General features: G+C 59.2%; 1 protein-coding gene across 16 annotated transcripts in view; it reads left to right on the top strand.

Moving 5' to 3' along the window:
* The window catches only part of Crocc2 (ciliary rootlet coiled-coil, rootletin family member 2), a 47,379-nt gene that overhangs the window by 6,993 nt on the left and 21,333 nt on the right, over window positions 1-19,053 (top strand). For 11 of the 16 annotated variants that reach the window (XR_001232162.1, XM_013508070.1, XM_013508079.1 and 8 more), the window contains 18 exons: window positions 300-448; window positions 1,798-1,904; window positions 3,164-3,329; window positions 6,067-6,123; window positions 6,464-6,567; window positions 7,001-7,198; window positions 8,307-8,403; window positions 8,476-8,589; window positions 8,693-8,878; window positions 8,955-9,154; window positions 9,357-9,488; window positions 9,766-9,910; window positions 10,319-10,465; window positions 10,699-10,932; window positions 13,610-13,803; window positions 15,117-15,244; window positions 15,577-15,746; window positions 16,257-16,433. Coding sequence is in view for 15 of the 16 variants with exons in the window: in XM_013508070.1 (XP_013363524.1) it covers window positions 300-448; window positions 1,798-1,904; window positions 3,164-3,329; window positions 6,067-6,123; window positions 6,464-6,567; window positions 7,001-7,198; window positions 8,307-8,403; window positions 8,476-8,589; window positions 8,693-8,878; window positions 8,955-9,154; window positions 9,357-9,488; window positions 9,766-9,910; window positions 10,319-10,465; window positions 10,699-10,932; window positions 13,610-13,803; window positions 15,117-15,244; window positions 15,577-15,746; window positions 16,257-16,433 (2,705 nt within the window). In the remaining variant the exon portion in view is untranslated. The remainder of the gene's footprint in view (window positions 1-299; window positions 449-1,797; window positions 1,905-3,163; window positions 3,330-6,066; window positions 6,124-6,463; window positions 6,568-7,000; window positions 7,199-8,306; window positions 8,404-8,475; window positions 8,590-8,692; window positions 8,879-8,954; window positions 9,155-9,356; window positions 9,489-9,765; window positions 9,911-10,318; window positions 10,466-10,698; window positions 10,933-13,609; window positions 13,804-15,116; window positions 15,245-15,576; window positions 15,747-16,256; window positions 16,434-19,053) is intronic. The other 5 variants (XM_013508078.1, XM_013508075.1, XM_013508067.1 and 2 more) reach the window with 5 other exon arrangements.

Below are 19,053 nucleotides of genomic sequence, written 5' to 3'. Positions count from 1 at the left end.
AGGCTGTCTGCCCAGTGTGGCCTGTGCCCTCTCACCCACACTGAGAAGTCTGTCCTGCGTTCTAAAGGAGTGGGGAGCCCCTGCACGGCGGTGAGGAGAGAGGCCCCAATAGTGTATTTGGGAGGGCGGCCCCTCCCTTGGGGATGAGGCACCTGTCCTGGTACCCAGCACCCAAGCCTCTGAGCATTGCTTCATTGGTGGGGCCTCAGCCTGGACGATCAAGCATGCTGAGGCCTGGGAACACGAGGACTGGGGTACGGGGCTTCCTGGCAGGGGCTGCTGACAGCCCGCACTCACAGGGGTGCAGGAGCTGCCTGCCGCTGTGGCCCGTGTGCAGGAGGAGAGCGACCTGCTGCAGGAGGAGCTGGCCCGTCTGGAGGGTCTGCTGGCCCAGGCGGGCGCCGAGCGGGATGAGCTGGCGAGCAGGTGCCACGTGGTCAGTGAGCGGGTGAGTGTGTGGGCTCAGCCTGGCCCTCGATGAAGGGTCACCTATTGGAGACCAGAGAGGGCAGTGTGACACATCCAGACACTGGGCCACAAATGGGTAAACTGAGGCCGCGATGGAGACCCCTGCTGGGCCACTCCCAGGCGTGGTGGCTTCTGAGCAGAGGATTGTGGCAAATACAGGTGGAGGCCGCGCTGCAGGGACAGAGCCCCGCCCCTGGCCACCACTCATACCGTGCTCGGGCCCCCTTGAGCTCTACACCGCAGGGATAACGGGGAAACTGAGGCTCAGAGCGCAGTGCTCGCCAGGGCCACCGCAGGGTGGGACCCAGGCCTGAGCACCTGTCCTTCCTGGTGTGTGAACAGCACTGGTACCGAACACCCTCAGGCCGTGGGCCCCACGCTCTGGGCTCCCTGGAGGTCCCCAGGGTCCCGAGGGCCCGCCCTCCTGTGAGCCTGGCCCTGCAGCCCCCTTTCCTCCGCGCCCCACCCTGAGTGGGAAACGCCTGCCCCAGTTCTAGGGCAGGACTGCTCGGGCCGCCCTGACCCAGGAGCTCTGGCGGCAGCCTGTGGTCCCCTGCTCACACTGGCCTGTCAGGCAGGGGTGGGATCTTCCTAGCACAGGGTGGAGCTGTTGGGAACAGCCCGAGGGGACAGAGGCCCGCAGAAGCCCTGCGGTTAATAAGCCTGTGAGTCAGACCTGAGCCTAAGATTGCAGGGTGGGGGCGCCAGTCTGGCCTCCTCCAGGTCCCTCCAGGCAGGAAGGCAGATGAGGTCTTGGTGTCCAGTGTGACAGGATGGCATGCCATCAGGTCCAAAGCCTTTCCCACCTTACTGAGGGCTGAGGGGACACTAGGCCAGCCACAGGGCCCTGTCCTCCCCTAACCCTCAATCAGGCCCCTCCTCTCTGTCACTTCCTGGGCCTCGAGGCCAGCTCTGTCCTGTAACAACCCCATGGCCCTGGGCCCTGGGTCCTGGTGTGTCTTTCTAACTCCACTGTGGATCACCCAGAGCACTCCTGTGGGTCAGCAGCCTGGGGTTCTGCAATCCACGGCAGAACGCTTCCCGGTCCCCTCTGGACCAGGGCTGAGAGGTGGTCCAGGCTGGATAGCTCCCCCGGTGCCTTCTATAGCTGACCCATGTGGCTGAGCTGGGCCCTGAGGCCATCCTCCTGCCCTGTCAGCTGGGGATCCCGCGCCACAGGGACATCAGAGCCTCAGTCTACCCATCTATCCGTGAAATGCAGATGTGGGAATCTCTAGGGCCTCCAGAGCCCTGCCTCCCAGGTCTGCTCCCAGGGCTGGGTGGGGTGATTGCACAGCCATGGTCCCCTGATGGGCTGCTGGCCCCCAGCTGCAGGCCCGGCTGGAGACCACTGAAGCACAGCTGCGGAGGTCGGAGCTGGAGCACAGCGTGGACTTGGAGGAGGCCCTGGGCTGCCTGGAGGCCTCAGAGCAGAGGTGAGGCCGGGCGGTAGGGCAGCAGGGTCAGGATGGAGGCCTCACCATCCCAAGCTGCAGTCCCACCTGCTTGAGTCTTGTCCGTGGGGGACAGTGCTGAGAGGGAAGGTGGGTGAGGGAAAAGTTGGCCTCATGGCAGTGCCCCTCTGGGGCCGCCCAGGGGAGGATGCTGGGTGCTCCCTCCAGTCACACTGGGCTCCTCAGCACACCCCTTCATCGTGCAGCCTCACACTGGAAGTGTGGCGACAGTGCCATGCCTGGGCCTCCTCCACCTAGGGCAGCCTCTGCAGCTCAAGCCCTGCTGTGGCGTTCCCTGGCCCTGTGCACCAGGTGCCAGCTGGCCCCTGATGCCTGCTGAGGCTGGAGCCAGGGCCATCACTGCCCATGCTGGCTCTCTCCCTGCTGACCCGACTCCCTGCCCTCTGGGCTCCAAACGTCTCTGATTTCACGATCAATGCTCTTCTGCTGACCTTTGCAAGCATTGGTCCCACCCAGCACCCAGTGACAAACTCGAGGTCCAACTTGAGCCCAGGAACTCAGTCCTGACCCCAGACTCCACCACTGGCCCAGCACCCCACCACAAAATCAGCACCTTAACACCAGCCCAGCGCCGCAGCACTGGCCCAGCACCCCACCCCACCCTCAGCTCTCACATTTGCAGCCCCACCTGTCCCTCAATGGGCCACAGGGAGGGCTCTGCATTGAGGCCACGAGCCCTTATCTCTAGGCCCCAGGTCCCCAGACCTGGGGTCTAAGCATCTGTGGAACATGTCCCACAGCTGGTGCATCCTCTGGGAATCTGGGAAAGGACACGAAGTGCTGAGAAGCATTTTGAAAACCAGTTTTGATAGGGGAAGTAGCCCAATGGAGGCCGATGCCTGAAGAGTGTGACCGTGGACTGCATGTGGCCGTGCAGTCCAGTGTGTCGCATGGTCAGCCCAGCCACGGTGCAGACCTGATGGCTGGAGGGGCCTCTCCCTGCCAGGGACCCTCCTCTGGGGCCCTGTGGGCTCATGCTCCTCTGGGACTGAGGGGCACCCGAGGGTGGATGCAGAGCTGCGAGGGATTGGGAGGAGGCCGGAGGGAGGGCACGGGACTGGTGCTCACTGTTCTCCCCATCCTGCAATCTGAGGGGCCCAGTGCAGGAAGCCGATGCTGCTCAGGTAGAGCTGGGGCTCAGGCTCCTTGGAGCTCTTGATTTGGGGCTGGGACTCAGCAGCCAGCACTCATCATGCACCCTTGTGGATCTGTCCACCCAGGAGCTCCAGCCTTGCCCAGGTGAACGCCCTCCTGCGAGGACAGCTGGAACACATGCAGAAGGCCAACGACAGGCTGGCTCAGGAGCTGGCCAGGGCGACGGGCAGCGTGGTCCACCTGCAGCAGCAGCTGGAGCTGAGGGGGACGTGGCGCTGGGCCAAGACACAGGTGTCCCCTCCCCCTTCACCTTCCTCAGGGCCTACCTGCTGTGGAGGGTGGGCAGTGCGTGAGAGCAGAAGCTGGCCGCACCCTCCATCTGGCTCTGTGATAGCGGTCTGTAGTGCTAAGGACACTCTGGCCCCCTTTTCCTGGGGGAGAAGGACAGGCCCCTGGGCATGAGTCAGGCCTGGTCCTGGCTCAGGTAGGGACGGCCCTGTTGCTGCAGGGTGGACACCGGCAGAGCCTCAGGCTAGTGCTGCTCGCTTCTGCCTGGGCCACAGCCGAGAGTTCAAGACCCTGAGCCCAGGCTACAGCTCTTCGGGAGGGAGACATCCAGGTGTGACATTCCGCCTGTCCCTGACACAGGACCCTCTGAGCAGAGTGTAGCCATAGCTGAGTGGCTCTCTGTGTGTGAGGAAGAGTCCCAGCAGGACTGACGTGTCCCCAGCTGGCCCATCAAAGGAGCCTGGACACACAGCCAGTGTCCACAGCATGCTTCTGTGGTGGGACTTCTCTCCCTTGAAGCCTCCCCACACTGTCCCCTTCAGTATGTCCTCCCCAGGAGGCTGTCCCTGCCTCCCACAGCTCGTCAGGCAGGAGGAGCGCCACGGGGCTCCCCACGGCAAAGGTCAGCCAGCGGCTGCACACTGCCACCCAGAGCAGAGGGGACAGAGCATCAGACGAGCCCGCTGAGGTGTGACCCGGCCTCACAGTGCGTCACCAAGGGAGCTTGAAACTTCTAACGAAGGGCTTTCACATGGGGTGGAGATGGCACCCGCTGTGGCCTTGTCTCCTGCTTTTGGCAACTGCAGGAGCAGTTTCACTGTGTCACAGGTTCCGGTCAGCATTCACTCCTCCTCGAAGGTCTCATGTTCACTGTCCGAGGTGAACGCACTCCTGGCTGGCTGTGCTGGTCCGGGGCTGTGCAGGGCCTTCTGGGGCTGGGGCTTCCCATCCTGTGCTGTGCAGGAGGCTGGTGCCACCGCCTCGTGAGCCCACGCAGAGGCCCAGGTCTCAGCTTTGGACTGGTATTCAGCAGCCTCACAGCCCTGCGTCTCTGTGTGCATTTGTTCCCTATGCTGTGTATGGTTCATCAAGGCTTCACCTTTTGTCACTTTTGGAAAAGCCATCACTCCTTTAGCTGCTGCCCTGCTCCCCACCTCTCCCCCTGCACCCAGCGAGGTGCGACCCCCTCCTGCTCTGAGTTGGCGCCTGGTGCCGTACTGGGTTGCACGGGGCGATGTCCTCACACCCACCCTCCTGTTCTCCAGAGTCCTCTTCTGAGGTCAGATGTCCTGTCGCTGCTTGGCGTAGGCTCTGAATGTCATCTTTCTCGCCTCTGGAAGTTCAGAGTCTCCCCAGAGACCTCACCCGCACCTGCTATCTCCCAGCCTAGCTGGTTGGCTGTTTAGAGCAGTTGCTGTGTGTGCCGATGTCGCGATGCAGTTTAAGGACTGGACTTTGCCGTCCTGCTGGCTACTCGCCTGGTGCTTTTCTCCTTGTATCTTTGGTGATTTTTGTTTTTTAACCAAGAACTGCTTATTTTCCTTGGAACTTTGTGAAAATTCTTGGAAATCCGGAGTGAATGTAGTATTTCCAGAAAGGATATTGGCTTCTGAAGGGTGCCTGTAGATTTTCAGCCTGAGTGTGTCTGAGAACTCCAAGGCTGTGTGCATGCGCAAGTGTGTCTGAGAACTCCACGGTTGTGTGCATGCGGGCTGCAGCTGTGTGATGTCTTGCCTGTGGGCCCAGATCCATGGGGCAGGTTTTCTTCCCCTGCTCACTTCCAGCATTCTAGAAAGGCAGCGTTCTCCTGCTTTAGCTCACATGTGTATGATGTGGGTGTGCGAGCATGTGTGAGTGTGAATGCACATGTGTGAGTGTGTTTATGTACATGTGGTGTGTGTGCCATGCATGTATGTCAGAAGGAAGAGTGGTGTGTGCATGTGTGTGTCAGAATGTATGGGTGTGGTGTGTGAGGGTGTGTGAGTGCCTGTGTTGGAAGATAGCAGTGTGGTGTGCGAGTATGCACATATGAGTCTCCAAGACTGGTATGAGCATGTATGTGGAGGGTGTATTTGTGTGTGGCTCTGAGTGTGGTATGTATGTGAACATGTACATGTGGCATTGTACATATGCATGCATGTATGGTATGTGTGTGAACATGTAGGTAAACCTGGAGTGTGTGGTGTGTGCATGTGTGGTCTGTGTGTGTGGTGTGTGTGCTTGCGTGTGAGCATGTGGTGTGTATGTGAATGTGATGGTGGCATGGGTGTGTCAGAGGTGTTCTGGCCCTTCTTCTAGTCGTCCGGCCTGTGCTGCACCCCCTTCTCTACCGCAGCTCAGGGACGTCAGCCGCATGTGAGGAGACCCCACACCTGGACTCTGTTCCCAGCATACCTTGGGCCAGGGACGAGGTGTGCGAGTTGCTTTTTCTGGCAGGAAGCTGCCTGCTTGCCTATCCAAGCCCTGGATCCTTGGCTGCAGCTGCCCAGCGCTGCTCAGAATAAGCTTGGGCCTGGCATCTCTCGCTGTCCACGTGCAGGGGGCCAGCAGGGCTCTGAGTAGCTCACGGAGGATAAGACTGTGAGGTCCTGAGCCACACAGCACAGTGTGGGTGGAGCACCCGGCTGGCAAGGCCAGGTGACTCCAGCAGGCCCCAGAGGAGGGTGCAGGGTGGAGCCACAGCCTTGTTCCCTACGGTGACCCTAATCCACCCACCTGATCATAGGTCCTTTCTTTCCAGGCGGCAGAGCTGTCCCTGAACAGGCCTGTGCCTGGACGGCTTCTAGCGCCCCCTGGTGTAAGGAGGCTGTCCTGGGCCCGAGGGGACGCTGGGTAGGGTGCCAGGCTGAGCCAAGGAAGCATCCAGCATGCGTAGGGCCCTGGGTCTGGGGAGGCCTCACCCTGAGCAGCCCCATTCCTGGTCACAGCCCTGCCTTATGGGGCCAGTGGGGGGCTCCCACCCCAACCCCCTGCACTGCCCTGGCAAGTGCGGAGAGCTCTCCCCTGGGGACACAGAGAGGTTCCAGGGCCAGGGTTCATGCATCTGGGACCTCAGACCTCCAGGATCTGGTGGACAGCAAAGCTCCACCCCTGTGGCACCAGTCCAGCCTGCAGTGGACATGAACCTCTCCTTCCAGGCCTGGCCACCAGGACCCAGGGAGCCCCGGGACTTGCTCCTCCTATGGAGACAGGCTGTGGCGCTGCGGGCACAGCTGGCAGAGCTTCGAGCGGCCACAGAGAGGTGAGCACCACACACACACATGCACACACACAAGCTGGCTCTGGCTCTGCCCACCCTCGAGCTGGCTGGCGGGAAGCCCAGTAGGGAGAACAGAGGGCAGGGGGAGATGGAAGGGAGGAGGGCAGAGTGGCACCTGCCTGCCTGCAGCTTTGGGGACACACCCCGTCATGGCAGGCACCTCATGTGGGTCTATCCTGGGGCCCCCGGCACCACCCCTCTTGCATACAAGGGTGATACAGCTCAGAGGGCAGCGTCCTGTCTGAAGCCGTCCTGTCTGGCCAGGCCCCAGCCCCTGCTCCCCTCCTCCAGCTGTGCCCCTGCGCTCTATGGCACAGGAAGCCTCTCCTGAGGACGGCCAGGCCTGACACAGTTTGGTCAGCCACCAGGCTGCAGCCAGGTCCCAGGGTTCAGTGGGGGTGTACCCCGTTCCCAGGGGTCTTGCAGACATGCGAGCAGATGCAGCCAGGACAGCACGGCGCCTGCATGTGGCCTGCCTGAACCTCGACTCCAACCTGCGGCTGGCAGCTGACTGCACAGCCAGCGCCCTGGAGCAGCAGCTGGGGGAGCAGATCCGAGAGGTGCTGCAGCTGCAGGGCCGCTGGGACGCAGAGAAGGCAGCACTGCAGGCCAGGTGGGCACCAGCCTGCAGGGAGGGCCAGCGCACAGCCATGCATAGGCGTGTGGCTCCCGGGGCTGTCGCCTCGTCCTGCCCTGGGGTCCGGATGCCCCCATGTGCTGACACCAGGGCACATTACTCATCCACATGCTGACCTCAGTCTCTGTCCCCATGGCCAGGTCTGAGCCAGTCTTCTGGAGGCAAAGGTTAAAGTCTCCCTGATGCCAGGGGTCACAGTGGGCGCTGCAGGGAGTACCTGCACTGTTCCCTTGAGGCTGGAATCCAAGGGTGGGTGCATCAGGTTCAAAGCAGAAATGTCTTCCTGGGCAGGAACTGAGGCCAAGGGGCTGGTTCCCTTCTGTCCCAGGGGAACAAGACCAACATCCTTCTGGAGGTCTGTGAGCCTCATGGGAAACGTGGAAGGTTCTGGACCCACAACCCACATTTGAGGCTCAGAAGTCTCTTGAGCAGCGGAAAAAATACACAAACTGGGTAGAGTGGCACACATCTGTAATCCAGCACTTGGGAGGCTGAGGCAGGAGGATTGCCATGAGTTCAAAACCAGCCTGAACCACATCATTAAACCCTATATCCAAAAAAGAAAAGAAAATAGGAGACAGCCCTGGGCCACAGGCTCAACACCATGGACCAGGAGCTTGGCCAGACACCCTACAGGCTGGCTGGTGCCAGCCCTCCTACCTTCCAGGGCTCCAGAGGAGTAAGTGTGGGCTGAGGGGAGCCGTGCAGCCAGCCGCAGCCGTCTGGGCAGCAGGGCCAAAGAAGGGCCCCAGGGAGGAGGAAGGTAGTCAGGCTGATGCCGCAGGGAGCGAGCTCTGAGCAGAGGGTCTGCTTGGCCAGGGCAGAGACCGAGCCCACCAGCTGTGCTGGGAGAACAGGGCAGGGCCCAGCACTGGACACGGGGCTGCCGAGCTGAGCTGGGTCAGGGTGTGGGCCTTGAACGCCGAGGTCAGGACGGGCACTTTACCCTCAACCTGGGAGCCACTGAGGGGTAATAGCAAGAGCTGTGTGATCCACCTTGGCAAGGGGAGCACCCTGGGGACGGGGGTCACTCCGGGAGGATCCTGGACACGGCTGGGCATCCTCGCGGCTCTCCCTCCCTTAGGCTGTCTGAGCAGATGCTACTGGTGGAGGAGCTCACGGTGCAGAGCGAGCAGAAGGAGAGGACGATTGCGTCCTTCAAGCTGGACATCCAGAGACTGGCATGTGGGGCTGCGGGGACGGGGGGCCCATGCTGATGTCTGTCTGCCTGGCTGAGGGGTCTCTGCCCACAGGAATCTGGGCAGCGCAGTGGGGGCCGCCTGGAGGAGGACGCCCTGCGGGCCGAGGCCGAGTCCCTGCGGGCTGAGCTCAAGTCCCTGCGGAGCGTCCTGGCCAGCATCAAGGAGGTTCGGCCCACCTGGTCCTGGAGGGCCGGCCAGGCGACCCAGGGGCCCAGTCTAACTGCGGCCCTGCACTCTGTCTCCTCTGTCCCTGCTTTGCACCCTGGAGGTGGCCCAGGCAGACACCAGGAGCCCGGAGCGACTGAGGAGCAGCACAGAAGGCGAGGAGGTGCGGGGCCAGTGGAGGAGCCCCCGCCACAGCCTGTCCCCGCCGCAGGCCTGCACCCAAGCCAGCCTGGACCCCACACTGCTGGCCGTGCAGGCAGCCATGGGGAGGGTGCAGCAGAAAGAGCAGGTGGGGCCGTGGGCGTGGGTGTGATCAAGGCCAAGTGCACAGCCTGGAGGGGCCCCTCACAGCAGCCCACCCACAGGAGCTGCGCCTGCAGCTAGAGTCCTCACGGGCGGTGGCTGCCGGGCTCCGTGAGCAGCTGTCCACATGTGAGCAGGAGCTGCGGGCCTCACAGAGGCTCCTACGGGATGGGGTGCAAGAGCACGAGGACCTCCTGGGCCAGCTGGAGGTGCAGAGGCATGAGGCACGGCACTGCCGGACATCCGTCGAACTCTTGGGAAGGTGCCAGGGTGGCAGGGCCTGGGCAGGGAGTGGGGAGGGCGACACACCGGGCAGAGGCTGGGCAGGGTCAGCCTTTCCAGATCTGGCCTCACGCCCACCCTGTACCGACTGAGGGCTTCCGGCACATGGTCCAGACCCTGACCAGCGCATCTTCTCCCTCTCCTCCCTGTCTCTCGGCCTGGGCCTTCCACCCCTTCCCCAGGGAGAAGGTGGCCCTGGAGAGGAAGGTGGAGGAGCTGAGAGGGGCGGCAGAGGTCCGAGACGCAGAGAGGCAGAAGCTGGAGGCAGCCAACGCTGCGCTGCACAAGAGCCTGAGGCTTCGAGCAGAGCAGAGGTGGGCTGCAGTTGCTCCTGCAGGGCAGCGGGCTCCGGGCTCTGCCACCCATGCCAGGGGCTGTGCATCCCCTCTCTGGGCCTCCAAGTCCCGCGGAATAGGGCCTCTTCCCCTGTCTCATCTGTGTGGCCAGAGGCTCCCCCAGGGTGCTCCGGGCTCCTCTTAGTTTCCCTGGGCTTGGACATGCCGCCGATGGCTGCCCTGCCTTTGGGTCCTTTGAGTGACCCTCGTTCACGTTGAGATGATCTCCGCCTTCTGACCTCTGTCTTGGTCGCAGCCAGGGACGCCTGCAGCAGCTGGAGGAGAAAGTCTCCCGGCTCAGGAGGGAGCTAGCATCAGCCCGGGAGGCACTGAGCACAGCACAGCTGCAGAGGGACTTGGCAGAGAGGGAGCGGGAGGGCCTGCGTGGCACCCTGGCCCGGGTATGCTGTGCTGCCCTGTGCCCTCTGCCCCCTCTGCCCCCTGCCCCCCTCTGTATCCCTCATCCCTGTGCCCCTCTGTGCCCAGGCTTTGCTGCCCTTACCTCCTTGCTTGCCTGGAACCTCAGCCCCCCAGCTCCTACAGGCACAGCGCCCCCATCAGGGCACAGCTCTGGGCCCTGCTGGCCATGCTGCTTCCAGGGTGTCCCAGGCTACAGCCCCTTCTCCCGCAGGGCCTTTGGTGCCCAGGGGCAACTGTCTGCCAGAGCCCAGCGGGGGTCCTCCCACCACGTCCCCGCTTCCAGCTTGTGTCCGTGACAGAGCCTCACTCTTCTAGCACCTCAGTCTTGCCACAGGATCTCAAAGTCCCTCCCTGGAGTCCCCTCCAGGTGACCCCTGCCCCCTCCTCAGGCTGAGTCTAGCAACGCTGAACTGGAGCTGCTGGTGACGCGGCTGAAGTCGGAGGGCGTGGAGCAGCGGGACTCACTGGCCACAATGGCCGCCCTGATGGAAGGGCTGGCCCAGGACAAGGGCTCCCTGAACCACCTGGTGCTCCAGGTGAGCCGGGACAGGGGCAGCTTGCCCTGTGCCTCAGTTTCCCCAGGGTGGCTGGGTGCCTCCTTCTCAGGCCCCGCCTTTCACCAGTCCCTGGACCTCTTCCCAGCCTGGTGGCCACGCACCCTGAGAAATGGGTGTGGGTAGCGGAAAGGGGTAGTGCCTAAGGCACGTGGCAGGCAGCCCATAGGGCTGGGGATATGGCATGTGGGCTGGACAAAGACCCTTGCCACCAGCAGCTAGAGCAGGAGCGGGACCAGCTGCAGGAGCAGAGGACAGCGCTGGAGCAGGAGAAGGCAGGTGCTGGGCAGGAGCTGGCACAGGTCAAGCAGCAGCTGGAGCGCGTGTGGGCTGAGCGGAGAGGCCTGCAGGAGGCCTGCGGACACCTGGAGAAGCAGCAAGAGCAGCTGGAGGGGCAGGTGGCCCAGCTCAGGCGTGAGAGGGTCCAGCTCCAGGAGCAGGTGGGCCAGGTGAGGTCACTGTGGGCAGGTCACAGGTCCTGGTTCTGCCCCTGCTCACTACAGTGCTAGAGACCTGCCCGCCTCTGTCCTCTGTGAGGACAGGGTCGGCACACTCTGAGGAGAGCCCGGCGGCTCTGCTCCACCCTCCCCATCTTGTTTCATCCTAGTCCACATCTGACCTCCCGGCACTGCTCGTGTGTGTCCCTAGCCATGTCCCCATCTTCTGTAGAGAAGGAGCCGCTCAGCACAGAGGGTGTCTGACAGCGTGGTCTTTTCTGATCCTGCCTGCTTGTCTGTGTGGAAAACCTGTCCCTGCTGGACTTGGGCCCCCGGTGGCATTTGATGCCACTGCCTCATCACATGAGGAACGACACGGTCTCTCAATTTTCAGACCGTGTCCTTTCTCTGGTCATCTGTTTCATCTTTTATTTGTTTGTTTACAAGGATTTACTGAGGACTGAATCCAGGGAGTGCTGCGTTACATCCTCAATCCTTTTCATTTTTTATTTTGAAACAGAGTCTGGGTAAGTTGCTCAGGCTGGCCTTGACTTTGCCCTCTGGCCTCAGCCTCCCAGTGTGCTGAGATTCCAGGCACGTACCACAATACCCGCCCTCTCTCTTTTTCTGTTGTGTAACTGCCGTGCAATAAGTGAATTTTGACAGCTGTGTGCGCTTGTGGAGCCACTGCCATGATCAAAGTGGATGACATTTCTCCAGCCCAGGGGTTCCCTTGTGCCCCAAGTGGGATATCTCACCCAGATACTCCACACCCAGCGGGCTGGCAGGCTTTGTGCTGATGTGTAGCAGCCTAAACAGCAGTGTGTACTCATCAGTACCCAGAGGCAGTGATGCACCATGCTGGAAGAAGCCACAGCCACTCCTTCCAGCTGCTACTGGGCATTCAGGCTGTAAGGCTGCTGAGAACTTTGTATACAGCAGGTGTGCATGGATTTTCACTCTCCCTGAAAACGCAGGAGTGAAGTTGGTGTGTAGGAGTGTGCTAAGCTCTACAAGAAGCTGAGGCAGTTTCCCAGGGTGGAGGTGTTTTCTCTTGTACAGGAGTATTCCAGTGGCTCACTGACAGCATTTGATATTGTCTGTTTTTAGTTTTAGCTGATCTTTGTGTACGAAGTTATATATATGTCACCATGGTTCTGATTTGCATTTCCCTGGTAACTAAAACTGTTGAGCACATTTTCCTGTGCTTACTGAGTACTCATGTCTGTTCAAGTCTTTTGCCCATTTTTTAAACTGGGCTTTTGTGTTTAGGCTGTGGATAGATAAGAATTCTTCATGTATCACGAACACACTTAGATGCCAATTAGATGTACTGCCAGTACTTTCAAGTCTGTGTCTTGCCTTTGCATTTTCTCTTTTCTATTATTTTGTTTTGTGATCCTGGGAGTTGAACTCAGGGCCTCTCTTGTGCTAGACAAGCAAATACTCTATCACTGAGCTATATCCCAAGCCCTTCATTTTCTTCATAATATTTTCTGTTAGTTTTTGGAAACAAGGTCTCACTATGTAGCCCAGGTTGGCCTCAAACTCATGGCAGTCTTCCTACCTCAGCTTCCCAAGGGCTGAGATGAGAAGCATGTGCCACCACACTTGGCCTTTCTTCATAATTTTTTTAAACTGGGAAGCAAACTCAGGGAACCTTGCACTTGCCAGACAGATGCTGTGCTGCAGAGCCATATCCCCAGTCCTTTTCATAATATTTTTGATGGGCATAAAATATCAGCAGATCTCTATTTTCACGGTTAGCATTTTTAAGTCCTGTCTGAGAAATCGTTGCTTCCTGTGTTCTCACCTGGCTTTCAATTGAGGTCTTTGATCCATTCCAAGTTGTATCTGCGGTTCTCCAAGTCTGTTCTCCAGACCAGTTGCATGAGTGCCACTTGGGACCCAGTAACTAACTACCTCACACACGACCTACCAAGTCAGAGACTCTATGGGGAAGACCAGAAACCTGGATTCCAATGAGACTGCCAGGCCGTCCCAACACACACTGAAATCTGAGACCACAGAGTGTGAGGTGAGGTGGGAATGGAGTCCGTTGTTTTCACACTATTATCCACCACCATTTTTGATGAGAGACTCTCCTTGGACTACCATGACAATAAGCTCTTCTGTGAATAAACCCTGGAACTTTGGGTGTGCCTGATGACTGTGAGTCCCTTGGCATCTCAGTCTCATCCTGAGCTCTACATCAGCAGATGTTTGAGGAGAGAGGATGCCAAGCAGTCGCCTCTTTCTTCTGTTACTCTCCTCTCCAAGACCTTGGCATCCTCAGCCCCAGCTGCCTCTGCAACTCCTAAGGCCTCCTGTGTATTCCTAGGGTACATTCTGTCTAGATCTTTGTAATGTCCTCGGTGGAAGGAATGGTCTGCAAAACTAGTCCTCTGCTACCTGCCGCTGCCACCTCCACGCCGTGTGTCCTGCCCTCTGGATGGTCCAACACAGGTTGCCACTGAGATTGGCAATGGAAATGCCCAGCTCAATAGCATCTCTCCACAGTGTGAGGAGAAGATAACCCCTCTACTGTAAAGCACTCTACAACTCCACCTGTAGCCCACCTTCTCCCTTTGCTACATGCCACTCTGCACGTGCCCCCCTTCCCTCAGGAGCCCCCTCCCTCCTCCACTCACTCTCTCTTCTGCCACTGTCCCCTTTCTTCCACCCCTAGGTCACATGCAAGAAACAGGCCTTGGAAGAGCAGCTGGCACAGAGCCTGCAGGACCAGGAGGCCCAGATGAACACTCTGCAACAAGCCCTGCAGGAGAAGGATGCCTTGTCTGAGGAGCGGGGCCAGCTGCTGACCAAGCAGGAGGCCCTGGAGAGGCAGGGCCTGCTTGCAGCAGAGGAGACAGCTGACCTCAGGTGCCATGGGCCTGCCAACCAGGGCACATCCATCACAGAAAGCCCACAGTGTGGTGGACCGTTGGGACAGGCACTGTGATGTAGGGCGGGGCACGTGTGTGTGAGGGGTGAGGTATGAATGAAGGGAAACGGTGCCTTTGGGGTGGCAGAGCACCTCAAGGAGGTGCGTCCAGGGAGACCCCTGAGGTCACCTTCCTGAGTACACAGAGCTGCTTGAGCTAACTCTGGGCCCCGGAACCTACCCCCAGCAGCTGGGGTTGTCCGTTGGCTCTGGGTGCAGTACCTGCGATTGAGAGCCTGTGTGTTCACATGTAGCTTAGGTGTATTTGACGGCAAATGCCCAACAGAGCACAAGCAACCTTGACTGCGCACTGTGGGTGACGGGCAGGCAGTCGCTGCCGAGTCCGGGCTCACGAACTCAGGCCCTTTCATCCCCTCTCAGAAGTGGGCACTGTGTGAGCAGGTGTCCTGCACCCCAACGGACCCACGTGGGGTTCTGACCTGGCAAGGTGTTTTGGGGACTGCTTCTGGGGCAAGAGAACAGAGGAACTGCACAGTGCTCCTGACTGAGACAAAACTCACGCCCTGCTCAGCCCCTGTGAGCAGCTGGGTGTCAGCGTCAGCACACGTGTGCTTCCAGGGCACCGGCACCTGGAGCACCCCAGGCCCCCCAGCCGACATGGAGGTGGCCCCTGCGCTCGCTGTTTGCTGATGGGATGCGTGACTAGCAACAGCTGTGGCTTGACTCTCCCTGGGCACCCGTGAGGACAGGCAAACTTTGCCTTTTCAGCCGGCTGTGTTATCTTTGTAAATAACAGTCTTTTTCGCCCTTCCTTTAGGGTCGGCTGACTTTCTGTCATTGATTGGTAGGGGCTCTCTGTGTGTGATTGATGTTAGCCCTCTGTGTGTGTGTTTGTGCTTCCACATCTATTCCTGGCCTTTGAAGTTGGTGTATGGAATCTTTTCTGCAGGAAGAACACTCTCCCTCCCTCTCTACATGTGTCCAGATCTGTCGGCCTCTTCATTTTTGTCTCATGGCTTTGTGTCTTGCTCAAGAAGATCACAAAACACCCTTTCTGTTTTCGCTACCATGTTTACAGTTCTGTGTAGCTGACACTTGTTGGTTTTGTTTTATTTCTGAACTTGGTTTCTTATTCCCCAAATTTTATTTTTTGCACAGGGTTCAATTCATTCTTAGAGTGCCTGCATGAATGAGGTGTTCTGTGGTTGTGATTCCCAGGCCTGGCCTGGGCTCACGCTGCCCTGTGTTGTGGGGACATGTGGGTGACATACCCATCTGCTGCTCTCTGCAGGGCCCAGAGGGACTCTCTGGAGAGTGGCCTCTTTGAGGCCCAACAACTGGTGGCACAGATGCAGGCAGAGCAGAAGCAGCTGGAGGAGGAGGCTCACAGTGCCCGCCTGGCCCGGCAGGCCCTGCAAGGTGCTCCTCTGACAGCTGCCTGCCCCCGTGCCCCCCACTGAGTCTAACCTGGGCTTGGCCCCCAGAGGTGCTGCTCTCTCCTGGGCCCCAGCAGGTACAGATGTGGGCCTGGGGCTTGTGTACCCTGATCTGCACCATACTAGCCCAGCCTCAGAACTGGGCTGTGGCCATGGAGCCAGTGCCATAGTGTTTTGCACCCCACCTGGCTGCCTGGGGGTGCTGCCCCGGCTCGCTCTGCCCCTGCCATGTGCGGCCACAAGCAGAGGGAGTGGCTGCAGAGAGCCTCGGCAGGTGGCCCTGTGGCCAGCCCTGGCTTGCCCATCTTTTCCCAGTGGAGATGGAGCGGCTGAAAAGCGACTGGGAGGCACAGGAGACGAGGCTGCGGTGGGACATGGGGAGGCTGCAGCGGCAGATGGCTCAGCAGGAGCAGGAAGCGCAGCTGGCCCTGCAGAGCCAGGCAATGACCCACCAGGAGGACCTAGCTCGGCTCCAGAGGGAGAAGGTCGCCTGCCCCAGCCCACCTAGCTGCTTGGGGGGGATGTTTTCCCTGAGGGGAGGACCCTGGAGACTGGGGGTGGAGCCAGGGGGGCCTCACACCTTGGCATGGGGCCTCCCTGGAGCCCTTGCAGGTTTGAGCAGGTGGGGGAGGGGTGGGCTGTCCGTCCTGGGGTTGGGCCTGGAGTCACCGCCCAGGTGACAGGATGTGGGCAGGGGCTTGGGTGAGGGTCTGTCACATATCTGTGCTGCCCCGCTGGCCCCAGGACCCAGGAAGCCCTGTGTGACTGTGTTTACGTCCCATCCTGTCACTGGCATGGGGTAGAGGGTTAGGAGCGGTTGAAGACCTGGGAGATAAATGTAGGAAGGCAAACGCCAAGACGCTGAGAGGCCCTTGTGGAGAAGACAGGGGAGGCAGCTGGCCTTGGCCATCCAGCCCTGGTGTCCCATGGGCCTCCTTTTCACTTGGGACCACAGGTGCCTGCTGGCCTCACAGCCTGTCCTTTGTCTTGTTCAGGAGACCCTCAGTCTGAGCCTGGCAGAGGAGAAGGAGGCAGCTGCACACCAGCGGGAGCAGGAGAAGGAGCTGGTGGCAAAATGCACAGCTGAGAGGGAGGCTCTGGTGGAGGAAATGGAGAGCATGAAGCAGGAGCGGGATGAGAGCTTCCTCCAGCTAGAGCACAGGATGCAGCAGGTGATGGTGCCGTGGGAGGGAAAGGACCCTCACTCCTACCTCACTGTCCACTAAGACCCTGCACAAGGGCTGCATGGGGCCATACACCCTCTTCCCAGGCAGATGCACCCTTTCCAGATTACTACTGATGCAGCTTTAGTCTTTCATGGCAGTTCTGGCAGTTAGGGGTCCATCCACGTACTCATCCATACTTCCATCCATCTACATATCCACGCACCTACCCACCTACCCACCTATCCATCCATGCATACATGCATACATACGTACATCTACACATCCACCCACTACCTATCCATCCATCCAACCAACCATCCATCCATCCACCCCTCCATGCATACATACATACACCCACTACCCATCCGTCCATCCAACCAACCATCCATCCATCCACCCATCCATGCATATATACATACATACATACATCTATACATCCACCCTCTACCCATCCATCCATCCAACCATCCACCCATCCATCCATGCACACGTGCATATATATATATATATACACCTACACATCCAGCCACTACCTATTCATCCAACAAACCATCCATCCACCCATCCACCCACCTATCCAGGCACACATACATCCAACCATCTACAGCTATCTAGCTATCCAAATCCAACCATGTATACATCTAACTATCCATCCATCCATCTACACCCACCCACCTATCCATCTACACATCCACCTGCCTACCATCCATGCGTCCATTTATCCACAGGTCCACCCACCTATTCACCCGTCTAGCCACCTACCCATCCTCACATCGATCCACTCACCCATCCGTACACACACACACACACACCCCTACCCCTGCACATACTTACTCATCCATCCATCCATGTGTCTGACCATCCATCTGTGCATCTATCTGACCCTCTCCCCATCCACCTGATTGACCAGTTATACAGCTATTCATCAGAGCATCTACCCTGATCTCCAATTTAGGCACACTGTAAGCCCCCTTCTTGGCCATCCTTCCATCCCACAGGCTGAGACTCATACACAGCCTGGAAGGCCACCTTCAGTCCAGGTCTCTTCAGCATGCCACATCACCCTAAAGAGCTCATATTGAGTGAATGAAGCAGACAACTAACCACGGTCATGTGTGTCCTTACACAGTGTGACACAGGCTGTAATGCACCAGCACAAACTATAACACTGTGGGAAGAAGGTGCAGGAACTGCAGTAGCAGAGGGTACTGTCTGACTGTTTCTACTCTGGCCCTCCTGACACTCAGAGGCACATGCGTGTAGGAGCCCCATTTCACTGGTCAGAAAACTAAGGTCCACATATGCCACCTTTGCATGGGCTGCACCGGGCACTTGCCGGGCACTGAGGTTCAAGTTTGTACCTGCCAGTGCTCTAGACTTGAGGTGGAGGAAGGAGGTTAGGGCCTTTGAGGAACATCTGGGGATAGCAGGATATTTCCGAAGCCACTCACTCATCTGGCCCAGGTGATGCAGCCATGGCTTCTGCAGCAAGAATGATAAAAGCTGGGCCTGGAGGTCAAAAAAAGGCCAAGGTCTGAACCAGCACCCACCAAGCTGGAGACATCTGACCTGGAGACCCCTGGGGCACAGCACATCTGGAGAAGTGGGCACTGCTCTGGCCCTGCACCTGTCACACCTGTCCGAGACCACATGAGCCATGTCGTGTCCACACTCACAGCTCCCAGGGCCACACAGCGAGAAGGGCCGGAGAAGAGAGCAGGCTGCAGGGCAGGCAGAAGCTGTACTCCGGTGGCCTCGCTGGGGCTGCAGTGTAGCATCAGTGCATCACAGCCTGGTGACACAGAAGGCCAGGCCTTGGGGCAGCTGTCACAGGGCAGCAAGTGGACATTCCCAGGGCCTTGCTGCTCTTCCTGCTCTCCCATGTCAGGCAGCAGTGTGAAAAGCAGCGGAGGTGGGAAAGGGCCAGCAGGCGGAGCCCACAGCTTCCCCAGGGAAGCCGTGCTTCAGTCTCAAATCATCCTCAGAGGCACAGCAAGGACAGCAAGCTCTGTGGTGCCAGGGTCAGAGCCACGGCTGCAGAGACTGTCACCTGGACTCTCAGGCTGCGGGCCCCAGTGTGACTGAGTGACGCCCGAGGCTGGTGAACCCATACTTCTGTACTCAATGGAGCTTTGCCAAGAATGTTAACCAGTATTTGCTGCCGTGCCCACCAGTGACGGCCCCAGAGGGAGAGGCATAACGCTGGTCTGAAAACCTCACAGGCCAATGAACAGATTCGTGCAGAGCTCAGGGGGCCAGAAAACAGAGCAAGGGTGAGCTCGAGTGAGGCACAGACAGGCACAGTGGCATTCAAACCTCCCTTCCTAACGTGCAGAGCCCCACAGTCCCCTCTTCCCAGGAACCGCCATTGCTACTGGGTGCTGTGATGCCCCCCAGAGTTCGTACAGACATGCAGGGCAGAGCCCCCTACACGACCGCCCTACTAAGGTGCCCGCCAAAAGTCCATGGGTCTCTAGGCCACCAGTGACAAGGGTGAGGCTTCCTGTGACCCCTCAGCTCCCGAATCCACACAGGCAACCCATCAGGACCGGGCCGAAGGAGAGACAGGGGAGATGAGCTCTCTGGAATCAGCATGGTGCCTTCCCAGGACATCACTGTGTCCACA

Source organism: Chinchilla lanigera, unplaced genomic scaffold, assembly GCF_000276665.1.
Source record: "Chinchilla lanigera isolate Chin_1 unplaced genomic scaffold, ChiLan1.0 scaffold00141, whole genome shotgun sequence".
NCBI classification, from domain to species: domain Eukaryota; kingdom Metazoa; phylum Chordata; class Mammalia; order Rodentia; family Chinchillidae; genus Chinchilla; species Chinchilla lanigera.
Note: the sequence above shows the minus strand (reverse complement) of the source record. Positions and strands in the feature narration are given on the sequence as shown.